At 38.5% G+C, this 27,773-nt stretch overlaps 1 protein-coding gene across 1 annotated transcript; it reads right to left on the reverse strand.

Moving 5' to 3' along the window:
- Positions 1-923: 923 nt before the first annotated feature.
- On the reverse strand, positions 924-27,205 carry PWP1 (PWP1 homolog, endonuclein). Its single transcript, XM_010970476.3, has 15 exons — positions 26,995-27,205; positions 21,174-21,232; positions 20,853-21,037; positions 17,860-17,945; positions 17,663-17,759; positions 14,770-14,880; positions 13,641-13,771; positions 12,946-13,007; positions 7,103-7,199; positions 6,471-6,532; positions 5,130-5,241; positions 3,418-3,508; positions 3,210-3,331; positions 2,056-2,161; positions 924-1,225 (listed from the first exon to the last, which is right to left on the reverse strand). Exons 1-15 carry the CDS (start codon positions 27,064-27,066, stop codon positions 1,116-1,118), a joined length of 1,503 nt encoding a protein of 500 aa, XP_010968778.1. The 5' UTR covers positions 27,067-27,205; the 3' UTR covers positions 924-1,115.
- Positions 27,206-27,773: the final 568 nt, after the last annotated feature.

Raw genomic sequence — 27,773 nt, forward strand, 5'->3', positions numbered from 1 at the left:
ATGTCTATTCAGATCCTCTGTCCATTTTTAAATTGGTGTTTGGCTTTTTTTGCTATTGAGTCCTACGACTTTATGTATTTTGGATTTTTAACCTTTTATCAGGTATGATTTGTAAATACTTCCATTCTATAGGTTGCCTTTTCTTTTTTGATGGCTTCCTTTGCTGTGTAGATGCTTTTTAATTTGATGTAGTCCTACGTATTTTTACTTTTGTTCCCTTTGGTGTCATACCCAATGTTATAGGCGGTAATTCCTTTGTCTGCTAAGTTTTTTATGGTCTCAGGTTTACTGGTCAAATCTTTAATCTATTCTGAGTTAATTTTTCTGTATGGTGTAAGACAGTGGTCCAGTTTCCCAGCACCATTTACTGAAGAGACTGCTCTTTTCCCACTGTATGTTCTTGGCTGTCATAAACAGACCATATGTATGGGTTTATTTCTGGGCTCTCTACTCTGTTTTGATTACTATAGCTTTATAATACAGTTTCTGTCTGAACGATCTACCCATTGGTGAAAGTAGGGTTGTATTATTGTACTGTTATTTCTCCCTTTAGCTCTTTTACCATTTGCTTTATTTATGCACCCAATATAGGGGCACCTAAAATACTTATTTACAAATGTTATGTCCTCTTGTTGGACTGACCCCTTTTATCATTATGTAATGCCTGTTTCGTTTGATAACACGATACCATGATAGGGACAAAAAAAGGCATGCCACTTTTAGAACACTTCTAAATCATGAACATTAATTGGAGAACAGTCATTCAGGAAAGTGCAGTCTTGGCTTAATCACCCAGTTTCCAGGCCTGGGTTCACCATCTTTTAAGATTAGAGAATTTTCCTCTTTTAAAATTCTATCAATCAAGTAGTAACTATTTTACAAACCTCGATGACCTATGATAGATGGTATGTTTAAGGAATTACTTAAAAAAAAAAAAAAACTTTTATTATCCCTTTCAAGAAATGCAGGTGGAGCATACATATCACAAGCTTGAAAGGTACGCACAACGACCAGCCCTGTCTGCTGCCCCCGCAGTTGCAGAGAGGAATGTCTGGCAGTTCTGTTTGTTGTGTGCATGGTTGCAGCTACACAGGGAACATTTTTAGGCCAGCTTTTTAAGATTCCATTGGTGTTTCTGAGCTTCTGCTCCCAAAGGGGCCACTAATAGATGAATTTCTTGTATTGCCGAGAACAAGCCTCTCTCGTCTTCCAAATGCTTCATTTACTAAAAACATAAATAAATAGTTAAACTACCAGATCAAAAAATTAGCTTATAAAAATATAAAGAGACTAAAATGTAGAAATGAGCAATGAGGTTCTCTACCTTGAGGTGGAAATTTTGTTTTGAAAATATATTTAGCACTTTATAAATGGGAAGTAACCAACTCAAAATAAAGTTAACCTCAATCAGAACATTAACTGTTTTAAGCTGGTCCCCTTAAAAAAAAAAAAAAAACTTTCTTTGCCTTGTCCTGGATTTATCCACTTCACCTTGATTAACAGATGTCCAATCTATGATAACAGTGACTCTGTCCCTCCCTTATTATGCAGGAGTAGAATTGTTTCCTACTTTCATCTTTCTCTGCATCATGAGCAGAATAGAGCCTTTTTGGATTTAGGACCTTTTCTCATCAATCAGATAGGGGGGCTTTATTGTTCCAGATTACATCAAAAATAATAAACAGCCCAGCAGAGTAGCCCCTTCAGGAAAGCTGGATTTTATAGGAAATAGTTGGGGGAGTGGGAAGCACATATATTTACACTGGGACGGGTCATTGTTGGGAAAGGAGGGCTGCTCTTCAGATCTTTTAATTTTAAAATTCAAATTTTACCATAAAGATATTTTTTAAATGACCTACATTTAAAAGCGTGAAGACAAACTTATTTGTGAACCTGAACATTTCCAAATTACATTTGATCTTTTTTCCTAAGCAGGCTGTACTAAGGGGATGAACACTGGATCTACCTTTGCTCACTCTCTAATGTATTCAAGTCACACTTTCTACGTTAGCTCTTACAGAACTCATCCAGAGAAAGCAGGAAATTAAGTCTTACCTGAAGAGACTGTACTTATGTCCCAGACCCGAAGCCCTTCTTTCTGACCTCCAAAAGCATAAATAAATGGCAAATCAGGACAACAGGAAGAACAGAAGAGAACTCCCTGAGAAGAGAATACAAAGTCAGTGATTCCAGTCTTTCCAGAGAGCCCCAACCTTGATCCTTAGTCCTGTCTACAAGAACCTATGATTTGAATGGTTACTTAAAACTAACTCACCAGTATCTCTTTCAGGCCTCCTGCAAAGTTCAGTCAAGTTGGAAGGGTTATCATTACAATACAAAGCTGGCCAAGTTCAACACGATGGACATTCTGTGAGGACAGGTAGGACCCTCAGGTCCCTCTAATAGAGATTTCCTATTAAGTCTAACCTGCTCAATAGTCCCAGAAACTTTAATTCTTTTTACGTAATTATGCTGATACCACAGATCACTATTAAATCATTTTTTTAAACTTTTAATTCTTCCCCTTTATATTTTCTATGATGCATATGTTATCTAGTAATAAATAAGGAAATGTAATAAAATCAGTAAGATAATCAGCTGTTCATGTTTTGGGACAGGGTTTTCTAGATTTAAATATAAGCATCCAAGTAATTAAGTATTTAAATATAAAAATTGTTCTGTAAGCTGCCTTTCCACAAATTTATGTATATATACATACATACACACAAATATATCTGCAGTTTTAGAGTTCAGTGCCTGACTGCAGTATGTGCTCAATAAATATATGATGAATGAATTCCAGTCATTTTTAAAACTTTTGCTACTATGTAGTGATCAATTTCAGTGTGATAAGAACTAGTTATAAAAAGAGGCAGGTGAAAAACTGACCTCAACAGATACGGTGCCCTAAAGGTTCAAGGGTTTCCTGGGATGGCCCTGAGTTTAAAAAAAAAAGGCTATTCCAGTTGTGTCCTAGAAACCATGTCCTTATCATCCTTGTTTTTACAAGGCAACTGTTACGGAGTTGGAAAAGGAACCAGTCTTTGATTTCTCCCAAAACTGTCCTGAGTTGTAAAACTCCCACAATTTGACTAAGCCCAAAATTAACTTCCCAACAAATACATATTCTTTAATGCAGTGATTCCTAGAGTAAGACAAACACATAAGTCAGAAACAGAAAAAACCAAGATGCTCAAGGATATTCTTACCATTTTCATGTCCCTTGAGTGAACTAGACTTGGCCTGTCTCCTAATATGTCCCAGATCTTCACATACTTATCTGCTGATGCAGTCACAAGACAGCCCTTGATTTGACTGCTTAGATCAAGACCTAAAGGAAGGTAAGATTAGCTCAAAGACTCACTCTGAAATAGATTTACTTCATCATAATAGAAATGAAACACTATTCTTGCTCACCAGAGATTTCATCATTGTGTGCATTAAGTGTAAAAATTGGCTTATCTGAACGTGCATCCAAATTATATACAAAGCCGTCATCTGTACTGGCCTGGAAAGAGTAAAAAGATGGACATGACGCTACATGACAATAAAATTTAGCAACTGGTAAGTAGTATAAATCATAGTGAAAGTCAGCCATGTACCTGACTTACCTGAGGAGCTCATTACAAAATTAACATGGACAAGTTCTAGTTCAGCTGATACGTCTATTAGGCAGCTGAACGTGAGGATGAATATGAAGCTGTGGCCATGGTATGGGCCAGGATTAGAGAGATGAAAGCACAGGGGTGGAAGTTACATCCATGAGAACAGAGAGGACACATCCCAGGTGCACAGAATTAAAGTGCAGTGTGTTGGGGACAAAGGCCTGGAGAGCACAGCCACTTAAGGTACAGGCTGAGGAAGAAGTAAGAACCAAAGAGGGAGGAGGGAATTACAAAGAATATCAGGGAAGCCTAGGGGTTCTGAAGAAAGGAGTGCCAATGCTATCGATATTTTGGCAGAGATTTAATCAGATAAAAACTGAAAGGCAGATTACAGTAACACTGAAGAAAGGGAGAGGAAACAGAAGGAATTAAGAGAGAGACCTAGTCAAAGAGGGGAGAGAGACCTGAGCCTATAGACAGCCAAGGGAAACAGCCAGGACGGGGAGGACACATGTTGTGGTCTTGAAGCCAGGCTGCGGATGGGGACAGAAACTGAAGAGGGAGGTCTCATCCTTTGAGATTGGGGGGAACGAGGTAAACCATTTTATTTTGATTACTTTCCATTTTCCTAAATATTTGTGATTTTAGTGCTGATGACCATCTATTAATAACCTCAGGAAATGTGTGCTTGCCTGTTGAGAGCCAAAGTACAATACCACATTCAAATACAACTGGCACCTCACTCCTGATAACTATAAAATGGAATCTGGCTTCACGCAGCTCAGCGGGGAGCTGCATGCACTTCTGTGCAGAGTTGAGATTAAATGTTCTCAAAATCAAAATGGCAAGAAACTTAATAAAATTATCCATATTTAAGAGAGTTTTTTTTTTCTTTTAAGGATTCTTTCCCTCATTTTACAAAACACTCTGTACATACTTTAGGAAAATTAGGAAGTATATGGATGTATAACAATTTCCTTAATTAACCTTCCCCTCTGGATAAAAGCTGGGCTTTTACTTCTACATGGATTGAAATATCAGTGGCATCTTTGGATGCTACATAGAAAACTGTTATCTTACAGATATTAAGGGGATTAAGAGATCATACACTTTTTTCCTGCTATATTTGTTAAATAGGCTTTGCATCACTGCAGCTCAAGTTAAGTACTAATATTTAAACAAAAAGGGTTATTTTCTTGGACTGATTTAACCATTAAAAAAAGCATAAAAACAATATTAGCCATGCTTTCTATTTCAAAATAATTTTTACAATTATCACCTAATTATTACAACTAAAAAAACGTGGCACACTTTGGGATGGTTGGAAGTTAATAAAAGTGTTTACATATTTACTATTTTTTGTGGTGGATCCATTGTTCTGTTAAAAATCCTTTTCAGAAAGACTCCAATCCAAATACTTCACGTTGTTAACGTAGAAAAAGCTTTTCAGAGATCCTCTCTACAATGCAGTGTAAGAGTCTAAGTCATTAGCAACCTGGGTAAGCAAATAATATGCATACTTACCAAAAAATGACAAGGTGAAAAGTGATTCCAAGTCACTCTTTCAATCTGCCCACTGAATCGCCACATTCGATGGCTTTCATCTGGACTCCGGCAGTCATACAGAGCTACTGACCTGGACAGATATGGGCACAGTCAGGGTTTTAAGACTTCAATTCTCCTGTATTTTCAGTTTATTTAAAATGACATGGTAATAAGACTGTGAAATCAAGAGCCAATTATTTAAAGCCTGTTTTAAGGTTCTAAAAGTAGAGACGACAAGTTGATTTTTATAATTGGTAGACTCGGGTCTTGTCACCTAAAGACACTGGTGGCTCTGGCCTTGACCTCCAGAATGAATCCTCTACTTCCAAGATGAATCCTTTCTATTTCCAAAAGAACAGGCCAATTTCTAATTTCTGCTTCCCCAGCAGTGCTGAGACTGATAATTCATGTCTCAGCCACCCATGCTTACTCTCTGTAAGCAGGTTACTGTGTTTGGGGAACTGATGGATATACTTCTCTAATTCTGAATGAATCCCAACTGAAAAACATAAACATAGTACTTTTCAAAAGGATAAGGAATCAAAATAAAGACTGCAAGTTGGTTTCTGTTTCTGCTAGCTACCTCTCCCACCTTCAGACTGAATCTGTTAAAAAACAAAAAAAAACCCCAAAAAACCAAAAAAAAACCCATACATGTGGCTGGAAACCCCTCTGTGGGGGGCTGCAGTGGTCCCGATTCTTCCCCTCTCCCTATATATACGTGCCCCTGTCAGTGATTTGGAAGTTCCTCCCATAAAGGCATAGTCCATTTCCAACTCCATGTGATACCTCTTTTGGCCAAGAGAGGAAGACACCGTACTGGTTCCGAGCCCAGGTCTTAGGAGGCATTGGTATCTCTGCTTCTAATTCTGACCTTGCTGTGACAACAAACCTGGGCTAGCCTGCTGGTCCCAGGAGATGTGAAACACGAGGAGAGCCAGGTCTCCGGGCCCAGCTGAAACAAGCCAAGATTGGCAGAGCTGCCAGCTGAATCCAGAGTAGTCAGCTCAACCTTGCAGAGGACAGGCAATAAGTGTTCATGGCTTTAAGTCACTGAATTTTGCAATGGTTTGTTTCACAGCAGTGGCTAACTCATACATCCTCTAAAAATCACAGCAGTTGCTAGTTAGGAACTATGTTATTATGATAGAACGATATTCCTTTGCAGGCTGAAAGGATCAAGTTGAAAGGGAAAAAGTACTACTAAAAACTTAAACACCCAGAAGCCTCAGTAATAAATTCTACCTGAGTATCAAGTGATACTTTCTGAATTAGTTCAAGAGGATAAAAACAGCAATAACTCCTGAGATATTTTCTTACTTATCATATGATCCAGAAATTAGAGTCTGTGCTTCAAATGGATGAAATTGAAGAGTCTGTACCTAAAAGGAGGAAACATAAATGAACAGGTCAATGTTTGTTTGGTTTTGGTAAAACTGCCTAATACTTGGTGAGAATCAATTTGGCACTGTTTCTACTATTTAAAGAAACATAAATGTACTGCATAATCAAAAGGGCAAAACATGCTTCCCAGTAAAGGCTGACACCTGAAAGACACAATGCAGTATTCCCCAAATTGTGCTTGGAGAATATGTATGTCCCTAAAATGTTAAAGTATAATCAGAAGGAAAAAGGGGGGGGGGGATCAAACTTACTGGGCAACTCCAAACACTGGAATTTTCACAAGGTGCATCAGCACATTAGATCCCTGAGTTCTGTAGTAACATCTGTTAAATTCTTTAACCCCATTTGGTGACTGACACACCCTCAGCCCTTTTTAGGAGCCTCTGTAAACATGTTGTAAAGCACAAGGTTCTATGACAATCCAGTGAGATACCAAGTCAAAGCACTTTGTAATTCACAAAAAGCCATATATAAATATTCGGATTATTTGTAGCCAATATGCTTCCCAGATTTTTTTAGAATCCCCTTTACCCACTAAATCACCATACCTTGTCTGTGTGTACGGCAAGACTAGCTGCTGGTTTCCCCAAGGACATGTCCCACAGAATTACAGTGTTATCAGCTGATGCACTTGCCAGTACGTTTCTGAGAAAGGAAACAAATCAGGTTATCTTTTAAAAATAAAAAGCATTACATATAAAGATTCCATTTATAATAGCATTCAAACAAATAAAATACTTAGGAATAGACTTAATGAAAGAAATGCAAGACATTGAAAACTTATAAAAGATTGTTGAAAGAAACTGAAGAGTATCTAAATGAATAGGAAGATAGCTCATGTTCAAACTGGAAGACTTAATGTTAAGACAGAAATACTGCCATCTACAGGTTAATCTATAGATTCAACCAACCCCTTTCAAAATGCCAGATGGCTCTGGCAAAAAAACTGAAAGCTGGTTTTAAAATTGACATGGAACTGCAAGGGACCCAGAATAGCCAAAATAATCTTGAAAAAGGAGAGCAAAGTTAGAAAGTTCACAGTTCCTGATTTCAAAATTGATTGAAAAGCTACAGTAATCAAAACAATGGTACTGGCAGTAAGTACAGACTTTAGGAATAGAAAAGTCCAGAAATAAACCCTCAAATTTATAGTCATTGGTTTTTGACAAGGGTGCCAAGATTATCCACTGTTCAGTGGGGAAAAGAACAGTGTTTTCAACGAATGGTTCAGGGACAACTGGATATTCTCCAGCAAAAGAATGACGTTTAGACCCCTTCCTCACTATACAAAAAAATCATTCAAAATAGATCACAGGGCTACTAAATGTGAGAGCTAAAACTATAAAACTCTCAGGAGAAAATAGGTATAAATCTTCATGACCTTGGGTTAGGCAGTGGTTTTTTACATATGACAAAAACATAAAACAAAATAAATTGGGTATCATCAACATGAAAAACTTGTGTTGCAATTACACTATCAAGACAGTGAAAAAACAACCCACAGAACAGAAAATATTTGTAAATTGTATGTGATAAAGGGCTTGCATCTAGAATATATAAAGAACTCTCAGCTAAATAATAAAACAATCCAATTAAATGATGGGCAAAGGATCTGAATAGACAAATGGCCAATGAGCATGTTTTCACATGCTCAAACCATTAGTTATTAGGGAAATTAAAAAAAAATGGGATACCACTTCATACACAGAACAGCTATAATGAAAAAGACAAGTGCTAACAAGATGTAGAGAATTGGAACCCTCTGTCCTACACTGCTGGTGGGAATGTAAATGGCAAAGACACTATCATATGACTAGCAATTATATTCTTAGGTGTATACCCAAGAAAATGAAAACATATGTCCCTGCAAAAATCTGTTCACAAGTGTTCTTAGCAGCATTATTCATAATATGCAAAAAGCAAAAACAAAGGAAATGTCCATTATCCAGTGAGTGAATACACAAAATGTGGTACGTCCATACAAGGGAATATTATTTGGCAATAAAGAATGATGTACTGATACATGCTACAACATGGAAGGACCTCAAAGACATTATGCTAAGGAACAGAAGCTAAACCCAGAAGGCCATTTATTATGATTCCATTTCTAGGAAATATCCAGAACAGGCAAATCCAGAGACAAGAAAGTAGATTAGTGGCTGCCAGGGGCTGGAGGGATAGGAGAATAAAGAGTGACTGCTAATGGGCATAGCATGCTTTTTGGATTGATGAAAATATTATGGAATTAGTGATGATGGTTGCGTAACTCTGTGAATATACTAAAAATCACTGAAACACTTTTAAAGTGAATTTTTTGATACGTGTATTTGCTAGGTCATATAGTATGAAATACATCTCAACTTTTTTTTTTCCCTTAAAAAAAGAGCATTAAATATTTTTAATAGAAAAAACCCAGGATGTCTACCTGTCAGGGATCAAGAGCTAATAATGTAGTTCCACAACAGAACACAGGCTTTAGAGCCCAGAAAACCTAAAATGGATTCCTGAGTGCTGCCTCTTACCAGCTCTAAGACTTAAGTTACATTTCCTTGCCTGCCAATGAGAATGAAACAACCAACCTCAAAGGGCTGCTATGCCAAGTACCTGGCTGAGTGACTGGAACGTAGTGAGCCCTTGATAAATGTTAGATGCTGTCTAAAAAATACACACACTCCTAAAATTGAAAGCTCATTCTTCAACATCTAGCTTTAAAATGGCTCAACACAAAATTACATCATTAGTGACAGTAATCTTTTTGTTCAGAAAATCAACATACTGTTAAAATAAGATGTTGATGGGTCCATTTTTAGGTATTATTTCCTCAAGAAGTTACTTCAAAGTACTTTCAGTTCTATAAGTCATTTTATAAGTCACTATATATTTACTGATATATGCAATGTCTCTTAAGAAGATCATGTATATTTGGGTCATGCTAGCTTTTTCTACCATTAAGTCCTGCATACAGGTCATGTTTTAAGCCCCTGGCATTTTATACATTAAATTTAACTTAAATTCCCAATAATCAGTTTATTAATAAACAATGGCTCCCAAAAGCAAAAAATTAAAATTTCATAGTACATTTTCATTTTAATCATTCCAAAAATATCTGAAATTATTTCCACATTCAATTTCTTACTGTGTAAGATCAAAAACAAAAAACAAAACTTCTGAACACTACACCTGCAAGAAGAGCACTCCAACAAGAGAATGAATCAGCAGAGGACATTTTTTTTTTTTTTAACTGGGAGCATTTTACTAGAAACCAAGGTCCCACCAGTAACAAGGCCAACATGTTATTCTTCACCACAGTCCCAAACTCTATGCACCCAGCGTATGGGACATATTTCAAGACATACTGCACCTTTTCAGTAAAGAAAGGGGAAAGGAGAACCAAGATCTAAAATAAGATGGAGACATAAGAGTTAAGGAGCAAAGAAACGTGTGCCACTGGAGTCAAACAGATGTGAGTGCAGATGCGGAAGGATGGGAGAACAGGTGCCAATAAGAAGCTAAATGGAACTAGGGAACTGTGGCTGGGGAAAGGGAATGATGAATCAGTTGGAATGCTGATGAGAGGTTGTTGCATTAGACTGACCTTTCAGTTAATCAAAGTAACAGTTGCTATACGATGAGAACTTAATATATGTAATCATTGTGACAGTTTAGATTTGTAAATATGAGTGGGTTTCTAAAGCACAGGGCACTCATTATTAGATCTCTTATTTATATGCCCATTAGTCAGGATCAGGCCCAATTCAAACAAAACCCAATTACCTATAGCCTGGCAGCATTAGATTCATCTGGGGGAAGCTTTAAAAACAAAATCAAAACCAAAACACCAACAGATTCTTGGGCCCCTGCTTCAGAACTACTGACTCAATCTTGGGGTATTAGAACCAAGGAATCTGTAGTTTTTTCTTTCTGACTTTTTAATTTTTAATTTATTTTTTTAGGATGCATTTTATTTGTTTTTAATTGATGTATAGTTGATTTATAGTTTATTTTAGTTTCAGGTGTACAACATAGTGATTCACTATTTTTATAGGTTATACTCCATTTAAAGTTATTATAAAGTATTGGTTACATTTCCTGTGCTGTACAATATACCTGTAGCTTATTTATTTTATACATAGTTTGTATCTTAAAAACCTTTACCTCTATCTTGCCCCTCCTCTCCTCCCTCTCCCCACTGATAACCACTAGTTTGTTCTCTGTATCTGAGAGTCTGTTTTTATTTTGTTATATTCATTTGCTTATTTCATTTTTTAGGTTCCACATATAAGTGATAACATACAGTATTTGTTATTCTCTATCTGACTTATTTCACTAAACATAAAAACTTCCACTTCCATCCATGTTGTTGTAAATGGCAAAATTTCATTTTTTTTTTTTCCAGGAACTTGTACTTTAAAAGGTTATCCAGAAGTTTCTGGTTTGCAGCTAAGTTTGGGAAATACTACCTAAACAACCTTCTCAGGTGCATTTCCCCAAATGGTCGTAACTCTGGAGAGGTCCGAACACAAACATATTCTTTGGCAAGCCAGCACTATGGGATTTTCCTTAGAATGCTCATAATTACGAAGTGTCCAGTGTGACAGAAATGCTTTGGAAAAAAAAAAGTGCACTGGGTAATCCAGCTTGTTCTCACCCCTCCAGATAAGTTGTACTCAACCTAGTGCTTACCTTCTTGCCACAGTAGTCCCTCAAACCAACTACACTATTTGGAAAATGGCCTTCTGGGGTAACTGTTGTTTAAGGGTAAATAAATATAAAAAATATGTGGATGACATGCAAAAGAATTAAGTTGCGCCCTTACCTTACAGAGTATACAAAAATTAACTCAAAATAGATCAAAGACTTAAGAGTTAAAACTGTAAGACTTTTAGAAGAAAATCTTCATGACAGTGAATCTGGCAATGATTTCTTGGATATACCACTAAAAGCACAGGCAACAAAAAGTAAAAATGAATTAGACTACATCGGAATGAAAAACTTGTGCATCAGAGGACACTAATGAGAGAGTTGAAGGCAACCCATCCATCAAATGGGGGAAAATATTTGCAAATGATAACTCTCATAAGGGATCAAAACTCAGAATATATAAAAAAACTTCCACAACTCAACAACAACAAAATCCTAACCCAATTAAAAAATGGCCAAAAGGACCTGAATAGACATTTCTCCAAAGAAGATGTACAAATGGCCAATAAGTACTTGAAAGGATGCTCATCAATAATCATTAGGAAATTTCAAGTCAAAACTACAATGAGATACCACATCACACCAGTTAGGATGGCAATTATAAAAACAACAATAACAAAACCAGAAAGTACCAAGTGTTGAAGAGGATGTGGAGAAACTGGAACCCTTGTGCTCTGCTGATGGGAATGTAAACGGTGCAACTGCTATAAAAAACAGTATGGCTGTTCCTCAAAAAGGTAAAAACAGAATTAACATATGGTCCAGCAATTCCACTTTTGGATATATATTCAAAAGAACTGAAAGCAGGGACTCTAACGTACATGTAAGTCCACATTATTTATATCTATGTAAATAACAGAAGCATTATTCACGAGTCAAGAGGTGAAAGCAACCCAAGTGCCCACCAACAGATGAATAAACAAAATACGGTATACATGTACAGTGGAGTATCATTCAGCCTTAAAAGGCAAGGAAATCCTGCCACATGCTGTAACATGGATGAACCTTAAGCTAAGTGAAATAAGCCAGTCACAAAAGGAGAAATACTGTATGATTCTACGTATGAGGTATCTGGAGTAGATTCATAGAGACAAAGTAGAATGATTCATAGAGACAAAGGTTACTAGGGCCTGGGGGGAGCAGGAAATGCAGAGTTATTGTTTAATGGGTATGTGGTTATAGTTTTGGAAGATGAAAAAGTTCTGGAGTTGAATGGTGGTGCACAACAATGTATAACAGTGTCCAGTGAACTGTATACTTAAACACGATTAAAATGGTAAATTTTATGTTATATATATTTCACCACAGTTTAAAAAAAACAAAAACAAAAACATGTGGATATGTTGAGAAAACTAAATGAAGTGAGAAAAAGGCCTGCCTTCCGTGAAGAAATAATTCTACTGCACCACTGGCACTGCGGTACATCCTGTTTTTCCCAGTGGTGCTGGAGAGGAGTGCACTTGGTCCCCAAATATGTAATGAGCCTCTACTAAGCAAAAAGCTGGCAGGTGATGTGGGGTATGCAAGGACAGACAGCAGAGCTCTTGCCTTCAAGCAGTATATACTGCAGGAAAAGATAAGACATGGACACAAAGACTCGAAACACACAGTGTAGGGAGACAAGTGCAGGCATGAGGAAAAACCACAACGGTTAGTCTTTAACAATCCTTCAAATGGTATTTCTTTTTACCTGATCAATTTATTCCAAGAAAGGTCAAGGACAGCATCAGTATGCCCATCTGCTGAGGAATTCTGTAATGATTGTTCAGTTTAATTATTTTTGGTATTAAATTACCTCCCCAAACAAAACTGATAACACTAATTTGAAAGATTCTTTAAACCTTAAGATTAATGTTTTGATCTTGAGCGCACATGCTCAAAGATCTGGAAACACCTTGTCTCTCTGTTACTATAGAGATACATGATATTCTTTTTCAGGGAAAAAAACTATAGTAGTTCTTAATGTGGGTGCTATAATTCTACAAATCAATCCCTCCCTTTCAAAACTGAACAGTTCTAAAAGCTATAGGAATTAATAGAGGGATATTTAGATTTCAACATACTCAAGGCTAAATGAATATTTTAAAAGTTCAAAAATAGCTTATTAGTGTGAATAGCTACTATCTATAAAGCGGGATCATGACCAGAGAGTAATCTGTTTTGTGTAAAGATGAATAATGTAACAATGGAGGCTTTATGTAATCAGAAATCAGTTTTTCCTTGGATGGGCATTTTGAAACTAGAAACTACAATAACTTCATAACTACCTGTCCTCTTCCACCAAAACTATCTAACTGAAAAAGTGTATGTTCTTATCCCCTGTCCCCTCTCCCACCAAACCTCTCTGTTTGTCATTGGAGTTTAAATATCTATTAGCTTGCTTACCTTCTTTCCTTTCTTTTTCTTCTTTTTTGATAGCTTACTTCCAAGTGTGAAGACTGGCTCTAAAGAGTCCACTATATCAAGGTCCCACACTTCAATAACGGGGGTCATGTTTCCCACAGCAATATAATTTCCTACAGGAGAAAATGATGTACTTATGATTTTAAAAATAAATTTTAATGACACACTGAGTAATGGCTTAAAGCAGTTTCTCTCAAACTTTCATATGCATGTACATCACCTGAATGCTGTTAAAATGCAGATTGTTTCAAGAGGCCTTGGGTTGGGACCCTGAGCCTTGAATTTCTAGCTGGCTCCTGGGTGATGGCTATGCTGTGCTGCTGGCCCTCAGACCACACTTGAGTAACAAAGACTCAGGCCCCTGGTCCCCAGGTCCTCACACATGTAATGAGAAAATCCCTTCCACCTTCACAGGCTGCGATGAGGGACTGAGTGTTAAAGAGTTTTTAGCCCTAGTATGACAGGGACAACTAGCAGTGTGCAGCACAGCTACAGTGACTAACATGAAAGCCCAATTCTCCTCCTCTTTTTTTTTTTTTTTTACTTGAAGTACAGTCAGTTACAATGTGTCAATTTCTGGTGTACAGCATAATATCCCAGTCATACATATATATATACATATATTCATTTTCATTAAAGGTTATTATAAGATATTGAATATAGTTCCCTGTGCTATACAGAAAAAATCTGTTTTTTAATCTATTTTTATATATAGTAGTTGATATCCAATTCTCTCTTCATTTTGGTTTTACTTGAGGGTTCTGAAAAGGGTCATGCACTACACTCTAGCTGGTAACATCAGGTGCATTACGCCATTTTATACTGGGTTTTTATGGGATCTTTGCACAGTTGTGCAGCCCAAAATGGTTTTCAGGCCCTGTCCTTCTGCCTACAGTGGAGAAGTTACCTCTTCAGCCTGTCTGAAATCTGGAGACATACAGCCCCAAACAATTAAGTGATTATGTTTTGAGAACTCTATAACTTCATAAAAGAACATTAACTTCATAAAATATCAACAATTCTGAAAACATTCATACAAAATAGGTAACTTATGTGGGCTAGGAAAAACACAGGAATAAGAGCATTGAGTAATCTTAAGTTTTCTAATTACCAGTCGAATCATCTGGGCTAGGATCAAAATTCAGCCATTCCACACTCAGAGGGTATGCAGACAACAGGATATCATGGTGTACATAAAAAGAATCTTCTTCTTGATTATAAACTGAAAAGATTGGGAAGAGACTTTATTATATCAGAATAAGAAATCACATCCAGCTCAAAAGAACAAACTCTCCCTAAACCTATGGGAGCCATAGGCTTAAAGCGAGACATATTTGATGGCACTAAAGAGATTCCAAAGTATTTACTACTAGGCAGAAGTTTTGCATGTCTAACATATTCCCATTGTCTGGTGTGCTCCAAAGAGGAACAGCAGTACTGACAAGAGAACTGACATCTGCCTGAATACTCGATCCGCATGTTCCCCAGCTACAATGGTCCTACTTTCTGGTTCATTTATTACAGAAAACAAATGCTCATGATGTCTCCATAAGAAGTACTTCAATATAATTTTATCTTTTAAAGGTCTATCTGGCTATAAGTCAAGAATGAATCAGCACTGGAAAGAAATAACTCATTTAGAAATCTAAATGCTCGTCAAAAATTACTTCAATTAAAAAAAAAGTTTATGAAGACCAGCAAAGTAAATAATGATCTTGAGAACACTCTTCTGGAATATGGCAACTAAAAAAAATTAGCTCTTTATCATTCACAGTTACAATGTTAAGGAACAAAAATATTGTTAAAATCAATAACTAAGGAGAACTTTAAAAATTATACAGTGAAACATTGATAAAATAGAGCCCGAGAAATCACAGATTTCCCTCAAATATGTCTTTTACTAGAAAGAAGTAATGTTAAGATAAGCAAATGATTTTTTAAAATTCCTCAGATCACTAAACCTGTGATAGATCTTGGGATTAGCAGATTCTCTGTAATGTTCTAGCACATCATTTCATGGTTAAAATGCGTGCTCAAAATGATTAGTTAGTGGTCCTGCAAGAACCTCACCTATGGTCAATGTACTCAGCTTACATTTTAAATAAAAATGATGATGATGCTGTAATTGAGTTTAATTAATTTTTTTTAATTTATTTTATTTTGAGGGTAATTAGGTATATTCATTTATTTTCAGTGGAGGTACCAGGGATTGAACTTAGGACCTAGTGCATGCTAGGTACACACTGTACCCCTGAGCTACACCCTCCCCCTGATGACGATGCTTTAATCTTCTTTTAACCACGTCAGATCAACATTCAGATCTAATTCAGAATGCAATTTTGAAATTATTCTTGAACAGAGATACACTGGGTAACTTGGAGATTCAGACCAAATCCAAATAAAATATATCATTAATAACCTAACTTAGAACAAAATAGGAAGACAACTGTTTTTCTTTAACTTCTCAACTCCACTCTGATACTCACTAGATTCAAAGGAATGACTACAATAAATTCTCACACGAAAATGCATAAAAATCAATGATGACAAACTGTAACAGTTTCAATTTTTCTGAAATTAGAATTGGTCTTTTAAAAATTCCATGAACAAAGTTTTCATTTGAAATACATAAAAAGTTCAAAGATAATTAGGAGAATAGCTTCACATGTATTTGCTATTTAAAGCCTTTCAGCGGGCCATGGGATAAAGATGGCCTATTAGGCTTCCTGCAGGCAGCCCTCAACTGTGAAGAGTTACAGAAATCCAAGTTAATAAAAGAAATAAGTGACAAAGTAACCTAAAAGATGCCAATAAACATTAAATCTAAAGGTTTTAATTTTCACACTATGCAACTGTATTTCCTATAATAAAAAGCATTAGCCTAATCATCTCTTTAAAGCTTCCAAATTTTAAGGCAAATGAATAGAAGACTGTTGGGGAAGGAGAGTATCTGGGCAAAAACAGACCTGTCTGAGGATCTGCGTGCATGGAAAGGGGCAAGAAAAACAAAAGGGAAAATGTGGAGGCAGAATATTCCAGACATCTTGAAGGTGTTTTTAAGAAAATAATCATTCAATTAATGTTTGTTGAATTAATAAATATCAACTTTAAGATATTTGATTTAAAAATTCAATAAAAAGAAAAATGTGAATCATTGTCTGCTTCAGATTCCAACTAGCTGATCCTTAAACAACGTGGGGGGTTAAGGGCACTGACCCTCCATGCAGTGGAAAGTCCGTGTATAACTTACAGACCACCCTCCATATCCCTGGTACAGTGTTTCTCCACTACAGTGTTTATTACTGAAAAAGAATCCACGTATAAGTGGATCCTCACAGTTCAAACCTATGTTGTTCAAGGGTCAACTAACTGTATTCACCTCTGGCTTTAATGCAAACATTCCCTGAACTGGGAAAAGTGACCATGACCTTTTGGTTCCTGAAGAGAACCTGTGGGCCTCTAAGTTGAATTTTTATGAAGAAAATAAAATGTTCTGCAGAAGGGGAAATATCTGAAATGAATTTGTGAAAAAGCAGGATAAATTATATAGAATATAACCTTCACCATATAAAGAAAAAGGAGCCAGAAAGTGAACTGGAGTAAAAAGCCAAGGTAACAAGTTACCTTGGGATAAAGAGATTATAGTTTTTTCTTGCATTTAAAAATAGTTTTACCTCTAGGTTTTCTCCATTTTCTCCAATGAAGGGAGAAAGAAAAACAAAAATTAGCAAAAGTGTTTAAATAAAAGATAAAAAACCCCTATTAGAACTTTCCAGGGGATCATTTTCCATAAATAAAGTCAGATACTAAAATGACACATCAGACTACACATACCCAGGCACAATAACCAGGAAGTCTGCAGACCATGTAGAATTTAACCAGGTAACCCAACTAAATGAGATACAGCAGGACCTGGTGTTTAGAAATTCATCATAGTTACTATTATAGTTATTTTAATATCACTAAAGTAGAGAACCTTTTAGTAAGGGATGTATTTCACTTACCATGTACCTCTAAATTGCACTGGTCCTGTTCAGCTCTGCCACAAACTATGAGATTGTCATTGGGCTTAATCAAGAAATCTTCCCGTTCATATTGCTCCTAAGTGGACAAAGAAAAAGTCATTGACTAGAATCAGATATTTGATAAGGTTTTTCAAACACTTAAGGAGCAGAATTAGAAAAGCCATGCGAATATTTACCGTATCTTTCAGAGTAACATAAGGATCTTGATCATTACTCCCATAGACTGTAAGACCCAAAAGAGATTCACCAAGAGTTTCAGTATCTGTAAGAATTTATAAATCGAAATGAATAAAACACAGAGACAGGCTATAATGGCAGAGTACAGACTCACAACTCGCTCTCTCCCACAAGTAAACCAAGAATTACATCTACAAATCCAATGAATTGCACACAACACCTACTGAACTCTGGCAGTGTCTCTCGCTTCGAAATACAGGAGGATTCTCACAAAATTCAGTAACAGAAAAAAAGAAAAAAGAAAAAAACCAGTGCAGGACCAGTCCTGTAGGGAGGGAGCAGCAAAGGAAGTCACCCTCAAACTGGGATGCCCCATCTCCAGCCAGGTCAGTGGGGACAGAAGTGGAGCTTCTGAGGGTCAGAGGAGAAAGTGGCAGCTACTTGGTAGCCAGAACTAATAGAAACTGACATGAAGTGTCCCTGTGATCCCCAGCCCTAGATGCAAGCCAGCAGGTACAAGCTGGGACTGGCTGCTGGAGATCAGTGAGGAGCCTGGGCAGAGGGCTGGGGCCTATTGCCCAGAGGCAGCCTCAGTGGACTGGAGGCTGGTGTGAGCTCTGACTGGGGGTGTGTGTGGAATAGAACAGCCTGGGACCCCATTAAAAAAGCACCACTGCTGGTGTGCATGGAGGGGAGGGGTACAACGCAGTTGCACCACAGCTGCTTTCTCTGCCTGGCTCCATTGTTGGTGTGTTCTTGCGAGAAGAGGAGTGGGGCTCTGTCATAGACAAGGCTGCTGCACGGAGGTGGGGCTGAAAGCTGAATCTATACCTAGTGGCCCTGCAACTTCATAGGAGGGACTAAGATTTGTTTATAACCCCAGGCAGAGAGGGTGGATTTGCTCTCTCTGGACCATTGATTGACCCATCCCTCTGGGACGAATAAGCAGTGAGCGGAATTTTGGTGCATGGCGGGGGTGACTACGGGTATTTACAACAGGCTGGCATACCATACGGTATGCAAAGGCAGGGCTGGGGACTGCACTGACCCTGTGGCGCACCACGGATTCAGGTGTGTGACTACATGCTTGCTACGGTGGGTCCTATCACCTGACATTGGTGAATCTGCACTGGTGGTCCTGGGGGCCAGAACCTGGGGGACATCAGAGCAGGTGGCCAACATTCCCGCAGCTAAGGTGGGGACAAAGGCAGCGTCAACAAAGAATACTTTGTAAGCCCGCCCACGTAACAAGTGACAGACAACACCACGGAGAGCACCTCCTAATGGGACATCTCCTGCGGAGGTACTCAGCGATACTTCTTTCCAGATGAAGCGCTCCAACCCTGCTTACCACACGTCACAGCTCAGAAACGGGTCTAGAAGCCTCTATTCCAGCAACAGGGGAGCAGACCCGGCCCCTGTCAAGGCTGTGACAACCACAGAACAAAAAAGGAGGTCCAGCTCAACAACAACAATCAGGGCAGGCTCTGATCACACCACCAACCACACCTCCAATCAAAGGGATAACAGCCAACACTCACAGAAGAAAGAGGTGGCAACCATCCATACTAAGAACAGCCCTCGCAACAAAACTATTAGACGCACACAGTCTACATAGGAATGTTCCCACTTTAAATAAAAACAAATAAAAAATAAAACAGCCCTTCAAGACCACAGTAGATAACTGATACTCCTAGAAGCCAGAGAAATATAAGTAAAATGAAGCAGAGGGACCACTCCCAATTAAAAGAACAAGAGAAGTCCCCTGAAAGAACGAACAATGAGACAGATCTCAACAGTCTACTAGATCATGGCTTCAAAAAGGGGGTGATAAAAGCACTGATAGAAATAAGAGAGACTATGAATAGAGACAGAGAATGCTTTAAAAAGGAAATTGAAACTATAAAGAGGAGCCAATTAAAAACAAAACTCAATTGCTGAGATAGGAGCTGAGCTAAAGACAGTCGAAAGCAGACAAGATAATGCAGAGGAATAAATAAGTGCCTTAGAAGACACATAAAAAAGTCATCCAATCAGAACAGTAGATAGAAAAGCAAGTAAAAACCAATGAAAGCAATATAAGGGACCTATGGGATAATATAAAGTGTGCCAACCTATGCAAAATAGGGGTCCCATAAGGATATGATAGAGAAAAGGGGATTGAAAAGGTATCTGAAGAAATCATGACTGAAAAGTTCCCAAACCAAAAGAAGGAAATAGATATCCAAGTACAGGAAGCACAGAGGGTCCCCAACAGGAAGAGCTCGAATAGACCAACGCTAAGACATATTATAATCAAGATAGCCAAGGTTAAAGATATTTAAGGAGGCAGGACTAATAACACCTGATAGGCAACAAATGGGAATTTCCACCAGATGAGAAAGACAGGACCAATACTCTGCAGGGTGTGGAGAATGTCAGGGAGCAGTTTCTGAATGCCATTTCTGTAGACTGCTTAGCTCTTATTGCTCTGTATTCCCATGGTACTCTGTCCTAGCAGGATGGTAACAAGTTCAGAGGCCCACAACCCAGAGTCCAATGAAAAAAACTATCCTCTGCATCTAATGAAGTACAGTGAAAAAGCATGAAGGCCAGAGACTATTAAAACCTCAGCTCCATTATTCACCAGCTGTGTGACATTGGCAAAGGTATTTCATCTTTGTAAGCCTGTTCTCTCTTCTGTAAAATAGAGGTAATAACTCCTCTCTAATTATTGCAGACAAAGAAAGATGAATTACAGATTATCATAATCACTACTTGCAACAAAGCATATAATACTAATTTTTTTTTTTTTGAGATTTTATATTAGTGGGTTGAATTGATTTTCAATTCAGGAAACAGTTTAGGAAGCACGCTGTCTGCCCAAGCCTTGAACCAGATTATCTGACATAAAGGACAACAAAGCCTCAGAGTAAAGCTCTGGAACACTAGAAGCATGATCTGACGCACTGAATTTGTGACTAAAAACTAGTAGAAGTGAGTGAGTTCTCACCTGGGTCACCTTCCTCATCATATTTATCTAGGTCGTATTCGGCCAGCTCATCATCATCCAGGGTCCTGTCATCCTCTGGGTCGCCATCCTCTAAGGGCTCCCTCGGTCGTGCCTGGGTACGGGCACTCTGCATGCCATCCTCTGAAGGATCACCTGTCTCCTCTTCATCACTACCACCTTCTTCTCTACACCAATGAAAAAAGAAAAGTAAAAGGACATCACCCAAAAGGCACCATTCAACAACAAGACCATCCCGTCATCATTATTTAAGATTTACATTTCATCTGACTTTACTACAGGCATCAACATTCTGTAACTTACTGTAATTTTTCCTTTGCTTCGGCAATGAGACGTTTCACTTCTTCTTTACTAAGCTCTACCTGGAAGAGAGCAAATATTTCATTACGATATATTTTAGGAAATCAAAAGTCTTTGAATTAAAAATAAGTTTGTAAACTAATGTAAAATATAACTCAAGAGACATTAAAAATCGAATATCAGGAGAGATGCAGCCAAGATGATGGAGTAGGACGCTCTTAGCTCACCCTCTCCCATGAATACACCGAGAGAGACATCCACGGACCCACCCATTCAGAACATCTGCTGAACTGACAGAACATCACCTTCTTCAAGAGACAAAATTTGCCACAAATCTGGTGGAGATGGAAGAGGGGGTGGAGGGGTGGAGGGGGAGGAGGGGGATGAGGAGGAGAATATTAGTGCAAGACCTGTCCTGCAGGGAGGGAGCAGCAAAGGAGGAATAGCGCTCTCACACTGGGACTCCCCCTCTCTCCAACACAGAGGCCAGCAGGAACAGAGGGGGAACCTCTGAGGCTCAGATCTGTGCACAGCAGCCCTTGACTGACAGAATTAAGTAAAATGGGCACAAAGGGTCCCTGCAATCCCCAGCCCTAGAGGCGAGCCAGTAGGGGTGAGCCGGAGCAGGCTGCCCAAGAATGGGGGCGACTGCACAGAGGCAACCTCAGGGGACTGGAGTGTGTTGTGCACCATGGCTGGGAGTGTATACAGAACAGAACAGCCAGACTGCCCTATTTAAAAAAAAAAGAAAAAAGAAAGCAACACTGCTGGTGCATGCTAGGGGGGAGGGGTGCTATAGCCTTTGTCTTCACAGATCAGAGGCACCACTGCTGGCGAAAGAAAGATAAAGAAGGACACTATATAATGATTAAAGGAGCAACACAAGAAGAGGATATTACACTTGTTAACATATATGCACCCAATATAGGAGTACCTAAATACATAAAGCAAATACTAACAGATATAAAGGGAGAAACTGATGGGAACACAATTATAGTAGAAGACTTTTAACACCACAATTACATGACTGGATAGATCTTCCAGACAGAAAATCAATAAGGCAACAAGAAACTAAATGACACAATAAAACAGTTGGACTTAGTTGATATTTTTAGGACATTACATCATCCAAAAATAGAATATACATCCTTTTTTTAAGTGCACATGGAACATTATCTAGGATAGATTGTGTACTCAGGCACAAAAGAAGCCTCAACAAATTTAAGAGGACAGAAGTTATTTCAGGCATCTTTTCTGACCATAACGCCATGAAAGTATAAGTCAACCAAAGAAAAACAAAGGAGAGAAAAACGACATCATGGAGATTAAACAACATGCTACTTAAAAGGGGGGGGGGGGGCAATGATGAAATCAAAGAAGAAATTTAAAAATACTTTGAGACAAATGACAATGAAAACACAACCACACAAAACCTATGGGATGCAGCAAAAGCAGTCCAAAGAAACAATACAGGCCTTCCTAAAAAAAGAAGACAATCTCAAATAAACAACCTAACCTACCACCTAAAATAAGAAAAAGAAGAGCAAACAAAACCAAAAGTAAGCAGAAAGAGGGAAATAATAAAGATCAGGGAGGAAATAAATAAAACAGAGATTAAAAAAACAATAGAAAAAAAATCAATCAAACCAAGAGCTGGTTTTCTGAAAGGGTAAACAAAATTGACAAACCTTTGGCCAGGCTCACCAAGAAGAAAAGAGAGAGAATACAAACAAAATAAGAAAAGAAAACAGACAAACTACAACCAATACCACAGAAATACAAAATATCATAAAAGAATACTATGTATAGATACATGGGAACAAACTGGACAATCTAGAAGAAATGGACAAATTTCTGGAAACATGTAGTTCACTAAGACTTAATCAAGAAAAAAAAAAAAAAAAAGAAGACCACCTGAACAGACTGATCACCAGAAATGAAACAGAATAAGCAATAAAAAAAACTTCCCTACAAACAAAAGTCCAGGGCTAGATGGCTGCACTGGGGAATTCTACCAAACATACAAAGAACTTGCACCAGTCCTCATCAAACTCTTCCAAAAGATTGAAAAGAAGGGAGTACTCCCAAACTCATTCTATGAAGCCACCATCACCCTGATACCAAAACCAGACAAAGACACTACCAAAAAAAAAAAAAAAAAATTACAGGCCAATATCACTGATGAACATAGATGTAAATATCCTCAAGAAAATATCAGCAAACAGAATCCTACAACACATAAAATAGATCATACACGATGATCAAGTTGGAATCATCCCAGGGACACAAGGCTAGTCCAACATACGCAAATAAATCAATGTGATACACTACATCCACAAAAGAAAGGACAAAAACCATATGATCATCTCAATAGATGCAGAAAAAGCATTTGATAAAATTCAACACTCACTTATGACAAAAACTGTTATCAAAGTAGGTATAGAGGGAACACACCTCAACATAGTAAAAGCTATTTATGACAAACCTACAGCCAGCATAATACTCAATGGTGAAAAGCTGAAAGCCTAAAGGTTTAATTTCCAGAATACATAAACAGCTCATACAGCAAAACAACCCAATCCAAAAATGGGCAGAGGACCTAAACAAGCAATTCTCCAATGAAAACATATGAATGGCCAATAGGCACATGAAAAAAACCTCAATGTCATTAATTATCAGAGAAATGCAAATCAAAACTACAATGAGGTTATCACTTCACACCAGTCAGAATGGCCATCACTCAAAAGTCCAGGAATGATAAATGCTGGAGAGGGTGTGGAGAAAAGGGAACCCTCCTACACTGCTAGTGGAAAGTAGTTTGGTGCAGCCATTATGGAAAACAGTAAGGAGATTCCTCAAAAAACTAAAAGTAAATCTACCATATGATTCAGCAATCACACTCCTGGGCATATATCCAGAGGGAACCTTAATTCAAAAAAACACATGCACCCCAATGTTCATAGCAGCACTATTTACAATAGCCAAGACACGGATACAACTTAAATGTCCAATGACAGCTGACTGGACAAAGAAGTTGTGGTATATTTACACAATAGAGTACTACTCGGCCATAAAGATAATAAAATAATGCCATTTGCAGCAACGTGGATGGACCTATAGAATGTCATTCTAAGCGAAGTCAGCCAGAAAGAGAAAGAAAAATACCATACATTAACACTCATATGTGGAATCTTAAAAAAAAAAAAAAAAAAAAAAAAGGACACTAGGAACTCATCTCTACAAAACAGAAACAGAATCGCAGACTTAATAAGTCTTATGGTTACTGGGGAAAGGGAGTGGAAGAGGATAAATTTGGGAGTTTGAGATTTACAAACATTAGCTATTATGTATAAAAATAGATTTTAAAAAAGTTTCTTCTGTATAGCACAGGGAACTATGTTCAGTATCTTGTAATAACCTTTAATGAAAAAATATGAAAACAAATATACATATGTATATGAATGACTGGGACATTGTGCTGTACACCAGAGATCGACACATTGTAATTGACTGTACTTCAATTTAAAAAGAAATCGAGGGGGGAGGGTATAGCTCAGTGGCAGAGCACATGCTTAGCATGCACGAGGTCCTGGGTTCAACCCCAGTACCTCCATTAGAAAATAAATAAATAAACCTAATTACCTCTCCCCACCACCACCCCTAAAAAAACTCAACACAAAAAACAGGCCAAAAAAAAAAAAAATCGAGTATCAATCCAGGGTCTCTAAATTTAATGTAAATGGAGTTTTCACAGGTCCTTATAATTAAGATCCCTTCTAACCTAGAACTGTTCAAAAATCATGTTCAGTCTACCTCTCTCCAGTCTTTATCAAAAAAGACAGACTTGTATAAACTGGCTTCTATGACAGCCCATCTTATTTTCTTCCAATTACTCAGACTCCTTGGCTGCTTCTCCCAGTTTTCCCTGTGGATTTTCCTTAACAAACCACCCTTGCCTTCATCCCCTGCTCTTTTCCTTGCTATCACTGCCAAGTATTCACTCATCATGCTCTCATTTCCCCACAAAGCTCATTCATTCTCAAGAGTAAAACCACTGTCTCTGAAATGATCACTCCAAACTTTCTCTTCTCTAGCCACATATAATCCAGTTCCATTTTTCTAACTACCCATAAGACTCTCCACTTGGATATTCTGATTTAAAATTAAAGTCATTCTCTTTACTTCAAAACTGGCCTTCCTTACCTAATCAATGCTTCAGTATCTTTTAAAACACCTCTATCACTGCTAAACTAAGCTTCTATCATTCCGCCCATGGTAGGGATGCTTGATGATAGGTGATGAGCCAATCAATCACCCAGTTTGTACTAAAACGCTTCTGATAATATGGATATCCTCTACAGTGATGACATTCTATAGCTCCAGAAACTAAAAGTCCTTTTTTAATTGCACATATGGTTTTTCCCCATGTGTCAATAGGTCTCCACCATCACAATCTCCAGTTGTAGCAACTCATTTTGTAACACAGAGTAACAAAAATATCACAGAGCAATTTGGAAATTTGTCCACAAATAGAACCAAGACTTGAAACGTATATATTTTAAATACCAAATTAAAACCACACCTACCCAACCTAAAAGGTTCTTAGTTTAATAAAAAGAGACTTGTTTTTCTAATTTCTCTTATTTGTTTGAATTTTCCTTCCTGGGACTTTGTAGAATAAATTAAATCTCTTCTTCCTATAAACTCCTAAAGCAATGGTTCCCATACTTGTCTGCACATTAGAATCACATGGGGGAATCAGGCTATACTCCAGACCAATTAAATCACTTCAGAATTGGTATTTTTTTGAAGCTCCCCAGGTGGTTCCAAACTATAAACATGCTTAGAAATCACCATCTTCAACTATTTGAAAGGCGAGATGTCCCTTTTTAAACAAATCTTACCTCCTTCAGTAATTTTTAATATGAGATTATTTCCTGTCCCTGTTCTGTACATACGCACTGAATGCCTATTGTGAACCAAACATTGGAGAAAACTGGTAAATAAAACCGTCTGTGTCTGGTGGAACTGGCCCAGTAACACTGAAACACTCCCTTTCTTCTTTCATAGCATTAATTCCCAATGACATAATATTACATATACACGTCAACTCCATAAAAGCAGGGACTTTTCTTGTTTTGTTTATGCCTATCCCAGGATCCTGTACAATGCCTGGAACACAGAAAGCACTAAGTATCTTAAGTAATCTTCCCTGCTACCGGCTCAGTCTTTAAGGTTTCCTCTTCATAACTGTCACGTTTACCTCTCATCCCCACTGCCACATCCACATCTCACTTGGTTCACTGCGAGAAATTCCTAATGTATCTCCCAGACTCACGACATTGTCTCCACACCAGTTTTTCTACACCATAGCTTTCATCCAGTTTATTCCTCTACACGCCGAGCGAAGGAGTGGAAAGTGGAGTTTCACATACATGCTCCCTCTTCCCGTTATGCCTGAAAACACACTAGGGTGTGGGGGAAGCTGCGCGGACGTCAAGGCGACTTTTGGGGAGTTCCCACTCCGAGCCGCACCCCCACCTTCCAGCCCGTGAAATCCACGTGTGAGCGATTTTGAGGGGGTGGGGCTGCGCTTGAGGGAAGGGACCATGAGGAGGCGCGGCCCCTGCTCCTAGGCCCAGGAGTCCCAGACCCCAGAAGCTGCAGCCCTAGTCACGACAGTCTGGCCACAGCCGGCCTCACCCGGGTCAGTCCTAGCAGCCGCGCCTGGGCCGCGCGTCCTGGGTCCAGGTCCCCTAGGCGGGGCTGACCCAGGGTGCTGCGAAGAGGCCGCTCCCCTCACCTCAGGGCGACCAGGCCTCACCTTGTCTGGCGTCTCTTTGGCCACGCCGCAGCGGACCCAGGCCACGCACGTCACCTGGCGGCTGCGGTTCATGGTCCCCGACGCACCGACGCCTCACGGTAGAGACTGGGCCCCAGCGGGTCCGGAACCCTAACGGCCTTCCAGCCAACACACTAGCTGACGAGCTCTGAGCCGCCACCTGGGCGCAGCGCAGGCGCAGACACTGGTTCCCGTGGCGTCGGCGCCCGGTTCTGACGTCATTCGAAGGCGCCGAATAGGAAAGGGTGGGGAGAGGGTTGAAAGCGGTTGCAGCTGGGCGAGGAATCCACGTGGCGTTGGCTGTGCTGTGTGGGTTGACTTGAATGGGCTTTACAGGACTGTCCCGCCTGTGATGGTGTCTGCGGGCTTCGTGGAGGCAATGATTAAATAAAATAAATGAAATTGGAATCGTAGGCATCAGAGGCCAGTTTCCACCGACCTTTATTTTGCCCCCAGAGACTTAGAGCTGACAAATGGTAGAGATTTGGGGTTTATTTTTTAAAGTTTTCTCCAAAATGAATGTATCATTTCAAGGAATTCCTCCGCCATTACATTTCATTACATTTTTGGATGTTACTTTCTCACTTTCAAACGTTTAGTACCTATTATATACTAAATATACAATAGTATTTGTAATAACAGCAAATAAGTGCTTGTTATGTGGGAGGCACCTTTTTAAGTGCCTTTTGTTCACTTGGTTACCTTTTAAACCTGTGTGGGAGGTCTTACTTCCATTTAATATATGGAGAAACGTTAATTAT

This window comes from Camelus bactrianus, chromosome 12 (genome assembly GCF_048773025.1).
Source record: "Camelus bactrianus isolate YW-2024 breed Bactrian camel chromosome 12, ASM4877302v1, whole genome shotgun sequence".
In the NCBI taxonomy this organism is placed as follows: domain Eukaryota; kingdom Metazoa; phylum Chordata; class Mammalia; order Artiodactyla; family Camelidae; genus Camelus; species Camelus bactrianus.

Excerpts from the sequence above, each read along its gene's own strand:
- PWP1 (XM_010970476.3), bottom strand. The coding sequence starts at position 27,066 with ATGAACCGCAGCCGCCAGGTGACGTGCGTGGCCTGGGTCCGCTGCGGC. Across the intron at positions 21,233-26,994 it reads CCAAAGAGACGCCAGACAAG|GTAGAGCTTAGTAAAGAAGA; the intron begins GTGAGGCCTGGT and ends GCTCTCTTCCAG. Across the intron at positions 5,242-6,470 it reads ATTTCTGGATCATATGATAA|GTCAGTAGCTCTGTATGACT; the intron begins GTAAGAAAATAT and ends ATATCTGTCCAG.